The 10,833-nt window shown below is 51.2% G+C and overlaps 1 protein-coding gene across 1 annotated transcript; it reads left to right on the top strand.

The window, feature by feature from the left end:
* The first annotated feature begins 6,133 nt into the window (after positions 1–6,133).
* NFKBIA (NFKB inhibitor alpha) lies at positions 6,134–9,794 on the top strand. The gene is made up of 6 exons (XM_062577877.1): positions 6,134–6,515; positions 6,821–6,929; positions 7,361–7,571; positions 8,074–8,162; positions 8,282–8,542; positions 9,061–9,794. Exons 1-6 carry the CDS (start codon positions 6,283–6,285, stop codon positions 9,106–9,108), a joined length of 951 nt encoding a protein of 316 aa, XP_062433861.1. The 5' UTR covers positions 6,134–6,282; the 3' UTR covers positions 9,109–9,794.
* The last annotated feature ends 1,039 nt before the right edge of the window (positions 9,795–10,833 follow it).

The raw sequence follows: 10,833 nt of genomic DNA on the forward strand, positions 1-10,833 counted from the left end.
AACCAAAGTCTTGGTCTTTTAAATAGGGAAGTAGCCAAGGATGTGGGGGTGTGAGGATGGGGTGAGGATGGGGCTGTCATGAAAGCTCCCAGCGTGACACAAATGGGACTGTACGGGCTGAATCCATCCGCCCCCTTCACCAGGGAGGACAGGGTGAGCAGCCCAGTGCCACTGCCCAGACCTGCAAATAACCTAGTGCTGCTGCTGCACAGCGGTGCAGGATGCCTCAAGGCTCTCTGCAGCTCTGGAGCTTGGGTGACCTCGGGGTGGTGGCTTGATGGACACATTGCTAGTTAGTAAGGGTGGGAGAGGGCATCTCATATACACAGTCCACAAATGCATTTTTGCTGATCATCACATCCCAGAAGGAGCTTCCCTTTAAAAAGTCCCTGATTGCACAGGCCTGTGGCTTCGCTGAGCAGCTCCGAGGGGCTGCCGCGGGCAGAGCACAGACGTGCCAGCGGGACAGGCAGAGGCTCCACAGAGGGTGAGACGCAGGGTAGCGATGGTACAGCCGGCTGACTCCTGCAAGCAGCCAGATTCCTGCAGTCCCGGTTCCTGGGAGTCAGGAATACTTTGGCTCTGATGTTTGCTCCCTCCCAGGACTACCAGGATAAGGAACAGCCACCTGGTAAGGATGCAGGAGGAAACTGCAAAGGCCAGTGGGATGCACGGCTTTGGGAGGCAAGAAATGCAGCCAAGATAAGGGTTTGCGCTTGTAGCTGCAGACAGAATCGGAATTAGGTAACACGACCACCAAACACAAGAGCATCTTGTTTCAAAAGGGGGACTGATACAGCTTCTCTTCATTGCTCTGGAGAAAAACATGCCGCTACCATCTCACTTTCCACACCAGCTTTCCCACAAGTGTATTTCAGAGCCTTCATGCATCTCCCTCTCGGGAGAATAAAATCGGGGCCCTAAGTCAGCATTGCAACAGGTCACAGTTTCCCCAAACAAGTTCTCCTTTTTTTCTGCCCAGAAATGGGATCTGGGAAAAATTCAAGAACTGCTTTTTTCCCATTTGTCCAGGGCTGCTGGGCATCTAGAGGAGGCTGGCACTGTGTGCAGCCAGGGTTATCCCACGCGCAGGAACGCTGGACGTCACCGCAGCGCACACACAACGGAGTTCCTAGAACTGAATTTACTGTATACGCACAAACCATCTGGCCAGGAAAGGCAGAAGCTTATCCTCGAGAGATGTTTTCCTCTGGGAAACACGGCAGCCCTAACTCAGTAAACAATACTCATTAAATCCAAGTAATCAGAGCTCTGAAGGGCGTACGCTAAATGGGAAATCATCCCAGGAATGGATGATGACTCCATCAGGCTGAAAAATCTGAATGTGTTCTCCAGCTGCTCCCTCTTCTTCTCTGATACAACTCTAGGAATGAACCACCAGCCCCAGCATCCTCAGAAATACTGGCATCGTTGACTCCAGTTGCTGTTTTCCGTATTTCCAGATGCAGCTCAGAGACCCATACAGCGGGGGACGGCCAGCCTCCAACTTGCCGCGCAGGCTGCGGCAGCTCCCGCACAGCTGGGCTCGGCCGGGAGCTGCTTGGTGGCCCCACCTCGCAGCTTCGGGAGGCTAATTTTCAATTGCAAACAAATTTTCAAAGGAGGAAACAGAATGCAGGGGAAAAGAAAAGTTATTAGTATTTTTATGTTTCACACTGTTCCTTGTTTTAGGATAGAAGGATGAAAAACATAATTAAGAAAAACAAAGAAGGAACAGAAGAGCTTCTAGAAACGCAGCCTTGGGGGTGACCTACACGACTCACCTTGCTTGTCCACCCTGCCCATCATCAGGGCTCTGCTGAGCAGCCGCTCACGCGTGTCCCGGCACTGCTTGTCCCTTGGCTCTCTTGGGATATGGCTCATGGCCATAGTATGTGCTCAAAAGATCCCCCCTCTGAAGTGGCCGCCCGCCCTGGGCAACGCTCCCCCCTGCAAAGCAGGACCCCCAGATTCATGCACAGCCCAGAATTACTCCAGAAACCGAGGTCAGAACCTGAGAGGACTTCCCAAGCTCCGTCGCAGAGCTCCCTTACAAGTCGTTTTACCCAGAGACATTTGAAGCAAAGCCCCTGCTTGGTGCTAGGTCAGCAGCAGCTGTTCCTGGCTTTTTCAGGAAGCACCCAGCCCAAAGTTCATTTTCTCTGTTTTTCTTTTTCTCAGGGTTATGCTGCTAGTATTCTATCTAGTATTTCCTGTTTCCTTCCCTCTCAGCTCGTCCGCTAGCTCACAGACACATGGCTGCAGCAGCGAGTGCATTAAGTCCCTGTGCTCGCCACATCCGTCCCCAGGGAAATCCCTGGGCCCACACAGTTCAGCTTCTAATTAAGGCTTGCCAGTCTTCTGGGGAGGGCTCCTGCTGCAGCTCGTTACATCAGAAGTGTATGGGCTTTTTATGTTTATCCCGAACGAGAAGCGGCCACTGCACCCACCAGCCTCAGGGCAAGGGGTTGCACGAAAGCACCAGGAGGCCCAGAGCAACTGCGACCTGCTACGGCTGGAAAGGTCCGCGCTCCCGCTGTGTGGCCAGGGCTCTCCTGGGCCGCGAGCGGCAGCCTCAGACAAGCCGCCCAGCGTATCGCCTGGGAGAGGTCTGGATCCAGACCCAACCTCAGCCCCCCGGATCCATAATCCAAACAGCAAGGAGGCTTCATCCTTCCTCAGCGTGCCCACACCCCGTGCTCCCACAGGGCCAGTTTTCCACATGGTCCCGCAGGGCTTCTCTCCACCTTTGCAAGATTCGTACCTGCTGGGAAAAGCTAGAGAACGTAACGTGACCAAATGGCCCAGCTGCCGGCGGGGGGAAAGTCCCTGCTTAATTTTAATTGCTGGTGTGCTCCCAGTTCATATTTTCCTCGTCAGGTGCTTCCACTCTGCTTGCAACCAAAGAAGGGCCCACACGGACGGGTGACAACACTGTTCACATCGCTACAGGGAAAGCTGCACAACAAGCTCCCCGGGCTGGCCCCCGCTTCCCTTCCCCCCCGGCACCCTTGGCCCCGTGTTTCCTACGTGAAGCACCCACCTTGCTGCCTCAGGCAACCAGCACCAGCTGAAGGCGCAAGCATAGCAGGCAACAAGCTTTAACACCACTTCCACGGGAGACACAGGAACGACACCAGAGAAAACTTGTCTTCCAAGCAGCAGCAGATTTCAAATGAACTGATCTGTGCTTACCTTTAAGGCACAGCAATAAAAGCAGTTTAAACGTATATGATGCATCTCATCCCTAAGGATCTCCAGAAATTCAACAAACTGACATACAAACAGCCCACAGTTCACTCCAAGAAATGCAGATCTTCCCTGCGATGCACTGTCAATTTAAGAGATGCCAAAAATAAGCTTCAGTCTAAAGATGAAAAAACAAAGCAGATGTGGTTGTCAGCTGGAAATCTGGGTGAAGGCAATAAAACGAACCCCGTTAGGCTCTGGCCAGGACACCCACATTAACTCCATTTCTGCATCTGTGCCACGTACAGGGGATTTTAAATGCCCTAATCCGAACCTTAGTCTTATATGCCAAAAGGTGCCTCCAGCACTGTTTTCTGCATTATTGTGAATAAGCTAGAGGAACACCTGGACCACCGAAGCACCTAAGCGTCACGTGGCCGCCTCTGATGGAAATGCGTGACGGGGTATCCAGGCCACGCAAAACCCAGGCGCATCTAGGCCGACAAAAATTAACCTTGGTTAAGATTTCCATGAGCTCATTTGGCCACTTTTCTTAACCACTTCGACTGAGCAGCAGTCAAATTATTGTTAGAAAGCAGGAGGAAAACACGTTCTCCCCATTTCTACACTGGAGTCCAGCAAATTGTTTGGATCTGACCGCTGCCCTGTTCTCATCCCTGCAGCAGCTCTAGACAGGAAGCAGAAATACACCAATTTTAATTGCAAAAGGTTATCGAAATGACGACATGAAGTGTCCTCTGGCTCCCATTGCCCCAGCAAGGTCCTTAATTTTTTGAAGCAGTAAACAAAAGACCTATTCCAAAGAGCATACAGATCAGAAAAAGAGTATGGCAATGCAGGCATCCAGATTGCCAGACTAGGAGCAGAAGAAATGCAGTTTTACATGACTGTTCTGCTTTGCTTTTGGCTTCAGCAGCCTGGGCAGAGGTCCTGCTGTGAACTACCCTTCCTGTTATGTTTACTGCTAAACTTGCACCGTCCTTGAAATCTCAAGGATTTGAGGAAGAAACATGGGAGGAAACAGTTAATAGGCATCAGCAGCGGCAGTCACAGAAGGATGAAGTTGAGGGACAAACTCTGGTAAATCAACAGCACCACAGCAACAGCACTAGACAGCTCTCATGATTAGTGTGGCAATCAGGAAATTACAGTTTAATGTGTTTGCTTGAGGAAGCAGCACGAGAATCTTCCGTGCACTTTAAAAACTGATTAAAATCCTACTGCCCCTTTTCAGTACACAGGCACAGTAGGCTGCTTTTCAGAACCAGCTGCTTGCTGCAAGTTGGAGTAAAAACAGAGTTCCTGTAGCCCATCAGTGCTGCAGGCACCCAGAGTGGAGGAGACTTCTGCCAAATCCCACCCTTAGCTATCAGGTGGAAAATCACCTTGTATGGTTACAGCCCTCCACCTTGCCCAAGAGCTGCTCAGGCCGTCACTAGGTCTCGAAATGCCCTTGCACCATGGTATGCATGCAACCCTCGCAGCCGTCCTCTCCTGAACAAGAGGAAAACGGTCCTTCAGGCATGCTGCTGTGGAGACTACCAGCCCAGACCCACGTGAAAAACGCAGAGGACCTCAAGCTCCTCTCAAGCTTCGGCAAATAGCGTAAAGCGACACTGCTAGCTGTAAGGAGCTACAGAAAAAAAAGTATTTTATTTTTTATTGTTTTAATCTTAGCAGGGGTTCCCTCTGCCCTCGCATCCATAGGTTGTCCACCACTCCTGCACGTGCTGGAAGTGGTTTAGGGCAGAGCTGTTTGACCTGTGCTGCGTGCAGAAGTACACAGAAATAACAGCTGCCGAAGAGGTTTCTGCTGGCAAACGCTCCCCAAAAATAGCCCCAAGCCCACCCACGACGGCAGCAGGATGCAGCGAGGGACAGAGGCGGGGGGCTTGTCCGGCTGTACGGGTGCTCAGGGAGGAGGAGGCACTTCCCAAGCGCAACCTCTACGCGAGTCTCGCACCGGAGGCAGCTCCGCAGCTCCGTTCGCAAAAGGTAGAGTTGCTTGTTAGCTAAACTTCCCTTGCCCATTCGCATGAAAAAGGGGAAACTCTTTCCAGACGCTCGTGACACTTTCGTAACCCTTAACTCACACAAGAAAGGGTTGCAAAGCTTTCCTAAACCTGCCCCAAAGCCACCAGTGGATTGTCCCAGGCCCAAGGGTGAATAGTCAAAGAAAGTCCAGGAAGGGCACGGCCGGGCTGAAGGTCGGGAACAGCCGCTCACGGAAAGTCAGGCGGCCACCCCTGGGCCCCCCCTTCCTCTGTGCATTTTCTCATAATTTTATTTATTTATTTATTCAACTGGATACATCCCATGGGAAAATGGCAAAAGAAGAGAGAGAAAAAAAAATCTCAGCCGCTATTAGTCAGCGAGGCCAGCAAAAGTTGCAAGAGAAGAAAAATTCTGAATGGGAAACCCCCACATCTGAGAAGAGGCAGCAAAAATCACCAGTTGGGGGGGGAGGAGGAAGAAATAAATAAAAGTAAAGATAAAATAAAAAGATGAAAATAAGGATAAAATAAAATGATAAAATATAAAGATAAAAGATAAAGATAAAATACAAAATACAAAGATAAAATATAGATTAAAAAATAAAAATAAAAGAAAGTTAAAATTTTATTTTATTCGCGTGGGAGCCCGCGTCGCTCCGGCTGCTGTCGTTACCCACGGACGGTCTGCCGCCAGCAAAGGGGAATCAAAGGAGGAGGATAATTAGAAATAACAGGAATGGGTAATTAGGGGGGCAGGGGAGATAAGGGCAAAAGGTGTCATTTCTTTCCGATAAACAAACAGTGTAATTAATCAGTTAAGCAAGCACCGCAGGGGCCGCGGGGGGCGGGGAAGGGGATCGCGCCGCCCCGGCCCGGCCCGGCCCCGCGGCGCCCGGCAGGACCAGGCCCGTCCGCGCGGCTGGAAATTCCCGGCGGCGGCGGCGCGGCGCGGCGGGCGGGCGGGCGGCTCCTCCCCCGCAGAAATCCCCTCCGCCGGGTATATGCGGCGCCGCCGCCGCCGCCGCTCACTCGCGGGTGCCCGCGCGCCGCCAGCCCCAGCCCCAGCCGCGCCGCCGCCATGATCAGCAGCGCCCGCCGCCTCGCCGAGCCGCCGGCCATGGAGGGCCGCGAGGCGCCGCGCAAGGAGCGCCCGCCGCCGCCGCAGGACGAGCGCCACGACAGCGGCCTGGACTCCATGAAGGACGACGAGTATCGGCAGCTGGTGCGGGAGCTGCAGGACATCCGCCTCCAGCCCCGCGACCCGCCGCCGCCGCCCGCCTGGGCCCGGCAGCTCACCGACGACGGCGACACGTAAGCGCGGGGGGCTCCGCGCCGCGCCGCGCCGCGAGGGGCCGCGGGGGGCTCGGGGGCCGCGAGGCGGCGGGCGGGGCGGGCCGGGCCGGCGGCCGCGGAAAGTCCCTGGAGAGGCGCCAGGAGCGGGCGGCGCCGCGGAAAGCCCCGGCCGCCGGGAAGCCCCGGCCGCGGCAGGCGGCGCCGGCGGGCGGGAGCGTCACCGCCGCCCTGCGCGCGCGTCGGCCGGGGGGGGGGGGAGGGGGGAGCGGCGCGTCCCTGCTGCCTTGCGCCTTAACTTAATTAAACTTCGTTATTCCTCGCAGTTTTCTCCACTTGGCGATTATTCATGAGGAGAAAGCCCTGAGCCTGGAGGTGATCCGGCAGACGGCCGGCAACGGGGCCTTCCTCAACTTCCAGAACAGCCTCAGCCAGGTAGCGCTCGGCGCCCGCCGCCCCCGGGAGCAGGCGCGCTCTTAGTTACTGTTACCGCTCTTTCGCGGACGTTAAAGCGCTCAGAACAGCGCCCGGGTGACTCCAGCTGGTTCCCCGAGCAACGCTAGCAGCGGCATTTTTTTAAATATGATGCAGCGGGTGGCACCCGTCCTCGTTGTCACGTTAATGATACCCTTCGAAGGGCAGTTTGGTGTACGGGCAGCTCGGAGTTTGTCACTTCCTGACCAAAAAAAAAAAAAAAAAGCAACTGTGCAATGTATCAGGAAACATTTAAAGAAAAAATAAAACACTTACGGGGTTTGTTTTCAATTGGGCAGAAGTCACCCATGGTGGTCTGTTTTGTTCCAGCACTGCTGTGCACCGTGTTTGTAGTGCTGCTTACCATCCTGTGGTTTCCCTTCTGTCTGCAGACCCCGCTTCACCTGGCCGTTATCACCGATCAGCCTGAAATTGCAGAGAATCTTCTGAAGGCAGGATGTGACCCAGAAATCAGAGACTTCCGAGGGAACACGCCGCTCCATATCGCCTGTGAGCAGGGCTCCCTCGCAAGCGTCAGCGTCCTCACGCAGTACTGCCAGCAGCACCACCTCCTCCCTGTCCTACAGGCAACCAACTACAACGGTATGCACAACCTGCTGTGCCAGAACACCAGTACACTGCACCGAGCCCAGGGTTCTTGTTTTGGAGATCTCAAAGACCTCTGGAAAGGTGGAGAAGGTTGAGGAAGCCAAAGTACATAGTACTGTTTGATTTCCTTAAGATTTCCCTAATTGGTTTCTAGGTCTCCTTACTGATGATCACTGGCTTCCATAACTCTAAACTCTGCATTTTTAATGACTACTTTTGCAGAATTTAATTAACTTAGAAACACTCAAAATAAACTATTCTGTTTTTTTGTTAAAATAATTTGGAGCCAAACACTAGAATAAACATAAAGCTAAGAAATTTTTCCAAAGTCTTTCCCTGTTGGCCGTATACATTGGAAGTTGGAAGACTTTCTTGGAAAATACCCGTTTGCCTTGGATAAATTGTCGACTTAGATATTCTGTCGTCCTGGCTTTAAGTGAAAGATAAGGCATTAGATTAGAATTACTCAAATTTTGCCTTCATTTGTGTTTTACAGGACATACATGTCTCCATTTGGCGTCTATTCAAGGGTATCTAGCTGTTGTTGAATACTTGCTGTCCTTAGGAGCCGATGTAAATGCTCAGGTATGTAGTTTATCTGTGAATTTAACTGAACGGAGTTGTGTAGCCATAAGAATCAGCAGTTCTGGCACTGGAAAGCCTGGCTCTTCTAACATGAAACATCTTGGGTTATTTTCCTACAGGAGCCATGCAATGGAAGAACTGCATTACACTTGGCTGTAGACCTGCAGAATTCAGACCTGGTATCACTTCTGGTGAAACATGGGGCAGATGTGAATAAAGTGACCTACCAGGGCTATTCCCCGTATCAGCTCACGTGGGGAAGAGACAACTCCAGCATTCAGGAACAGCTGAAGCAGTTGACCACAGTTGACCTGCAAATGTTGCCAGAAAGTGAGGACGAGGAGAGCAGTGAATCGGAATCTGAATTCACGGAGGATGAAGTAAGTAGCTATTTGCACCTTTTCATAGGAAGAGTCAAAGCCTGCCCTTTTATATGCTTAAATTGTGGGGTTTTTTGGTGCTTTGACATCTGGGTGACTTTTTAACAATACAACATACAAGTATAAATATCTCCATAAAATAAGGATAGTGTCAAACACTGGAAGTGTGGCAGTTGGGCCAACATGTAAATGGAATAAATGTAAGAGTAAAATATAAAAAAAGATACCTTAGGGAATGGAGATTCATTGCACAGAGCATGATTCTCTGAACATTGTCCTGCTGCTGCTACCTGCAGAATTTTGTGACATGCAGTCTTAGTTGTTTTCCCCTCCTCATCGTTTATTTTTCTAACATTCTCAGTGCTGTAAATTGCAAATGGTAGCAAATGTAACCATTGCTGTGTAGAAATTGTGCATGCTACTGAAAGCAGGGCAAGCAGAATTTGACTATTCTCCCTGAGAAGACATGATACTCGCAAGAAGTTTAACATTGTGTATGTGTTTTTCTTTTCTTCCAGCTTATATATGATGACTGCCTTATTGGAGGACGACAGCTGGCATTTTAAAGCAGAGGTCTCTTGAAAGGAAGTGACTGTGTACATATGTATAGGAAAAGGACTGGTGTTCTTCATTTTAAAAAAACAAAATGAGGAAGAAAAATGTACTAAAATACTACACTGCCCAGCAAGGAGCACTTAATTCTAACAGCAAGGTTCCGTGTTCTGACCCTGGTTAAATAACATGAGTGGGATATGTAACATCACTATAAATCTGTGCTTATTTACACCACTTGATAAGGAACCTCATATCCAAACATTAACAGTATGAAGAAAACAGACTGCAGATCCAACATACTATTTACAGAAATGCATTCAAGATCTGTCCGTAGATGTTAAATGCTATGAGGAATACTTGTCCACTCATGACAAGACAGGCTCATGTAAACGTCCCATCTTCTTGGAGACTGTTTCTTAGATTTCTGTTGGGCTGGTGATACTTCACCTTACTGACTGACCTCAGCTGCTCGTTTGGGGGGAATAGCAGACAGAGGATCAACCAAAGGAGTCCTCTTGGCTGTCACGGGAGAGGTAGCAATCATGCTAACTGTGGGCATTGGAAACAATGTGTTTCACGTAATGTGTGTCATAATTGCTACACTTCTTAGCAATTGTATAGCTTGTAAATACTGTACATTTTGTTTATAATTATTTTGGTACATGTGAGATGTATTTATTAAAAAAAGTCAAAATTCCTCTCTGTTCTGTGAAATAATTCATTATCCATGTCAGTGTCCTGAGACATGCGGGATCCACGTGGTTACTCTTAAGAAACAGTTGACAGCTGGCGGACCTATAGGTTTAGATGCACATGGGATGTTAGGTGGTTCACTTCCTTAGGAATAAGGTGTCTGTAGAGCTTTGAGCTCTCAGCCTTTCCACTGCAGCTAATTTTAGAAGTATATGTAGGTGTAGTTTCCTGTGCCCTTTGTCACAGGCAAGGAGGGGGCCGGGATTCCCCCTCGGTCACACAAGTGTCAGATTGCTTAGCCCAGAGAAAGATCTGTGACACGGTTTGGTAGCAACCTCCTGGCTCCCTGGTGCCCCCTGTTCCAGCTCTTTGCCCTGTGGCCCCATGCTGGTGGAGGAAAGGGGACACAGGGCGGCTCTGTGGGGAAACCCAGCACGTTCTTAGGGTGACTCGCGTGGGGAGTCCGGAGGTTTGCAGAGCAGCCCCGTGCCCGGCTTCCCTCTCTTTTATTAGAGCCCTGCTCCAGTCTGAACCTGGACGCCTTCAGATTTTCCAAAGGGGATTTCCGCAGGAAAAGGGGAGTGTAAGCCAGGGAGCAAGCACTGCTGCCTTCCACCCTTGAAATTCAGGCGTTGGGCCTCACCCCTCTCCTCTGCAATGCTGGACTGTGTTGCCTTAACTAGATTATTTCTGGGTGTTTTCCTAAGCTTTAATACACATAAAATAATTTCCCTCAGTTTTCCATCTGTATCTGCCCTTTCGGCATTGTGTTGCAGAGCAAGACTGATTTTAGCCGCGGACAGGGGATCGTTACGTGACCACGCAGAAGTCGATGGAGCGGAGCGCGACCGCGCGCGCGCGCTTTTCCCGGCCGGGGTTGGGTCCCGAGCCGAGCCCTGCCAACGCAGCGTGCGGCGGGGGGGGCCGTGGCCACGCTCGAGCAACGGCTCCAGACATGGCATCCAGACCCTCTTCTTTGAGCAAGATCCTGGCTTTTTTTTTTTGGGGGGGGGGGGGTCTCTTCCGGAGGGATTGCGGACCCG

This window comes from Rhea pennata, chromosome 5, assembly GCF_028389875.1.
Source record: "Rhea pennata isolate bPtePen1 chromosome 5, bPtePen1.pri, whole genome shotgun sequence".
Classification (NCBI taxonomy): Eukaryota; Metazoa; Chordata; class Aves; order Rheiformes; family Rheidae; genus Rhea; species Rhea pennata.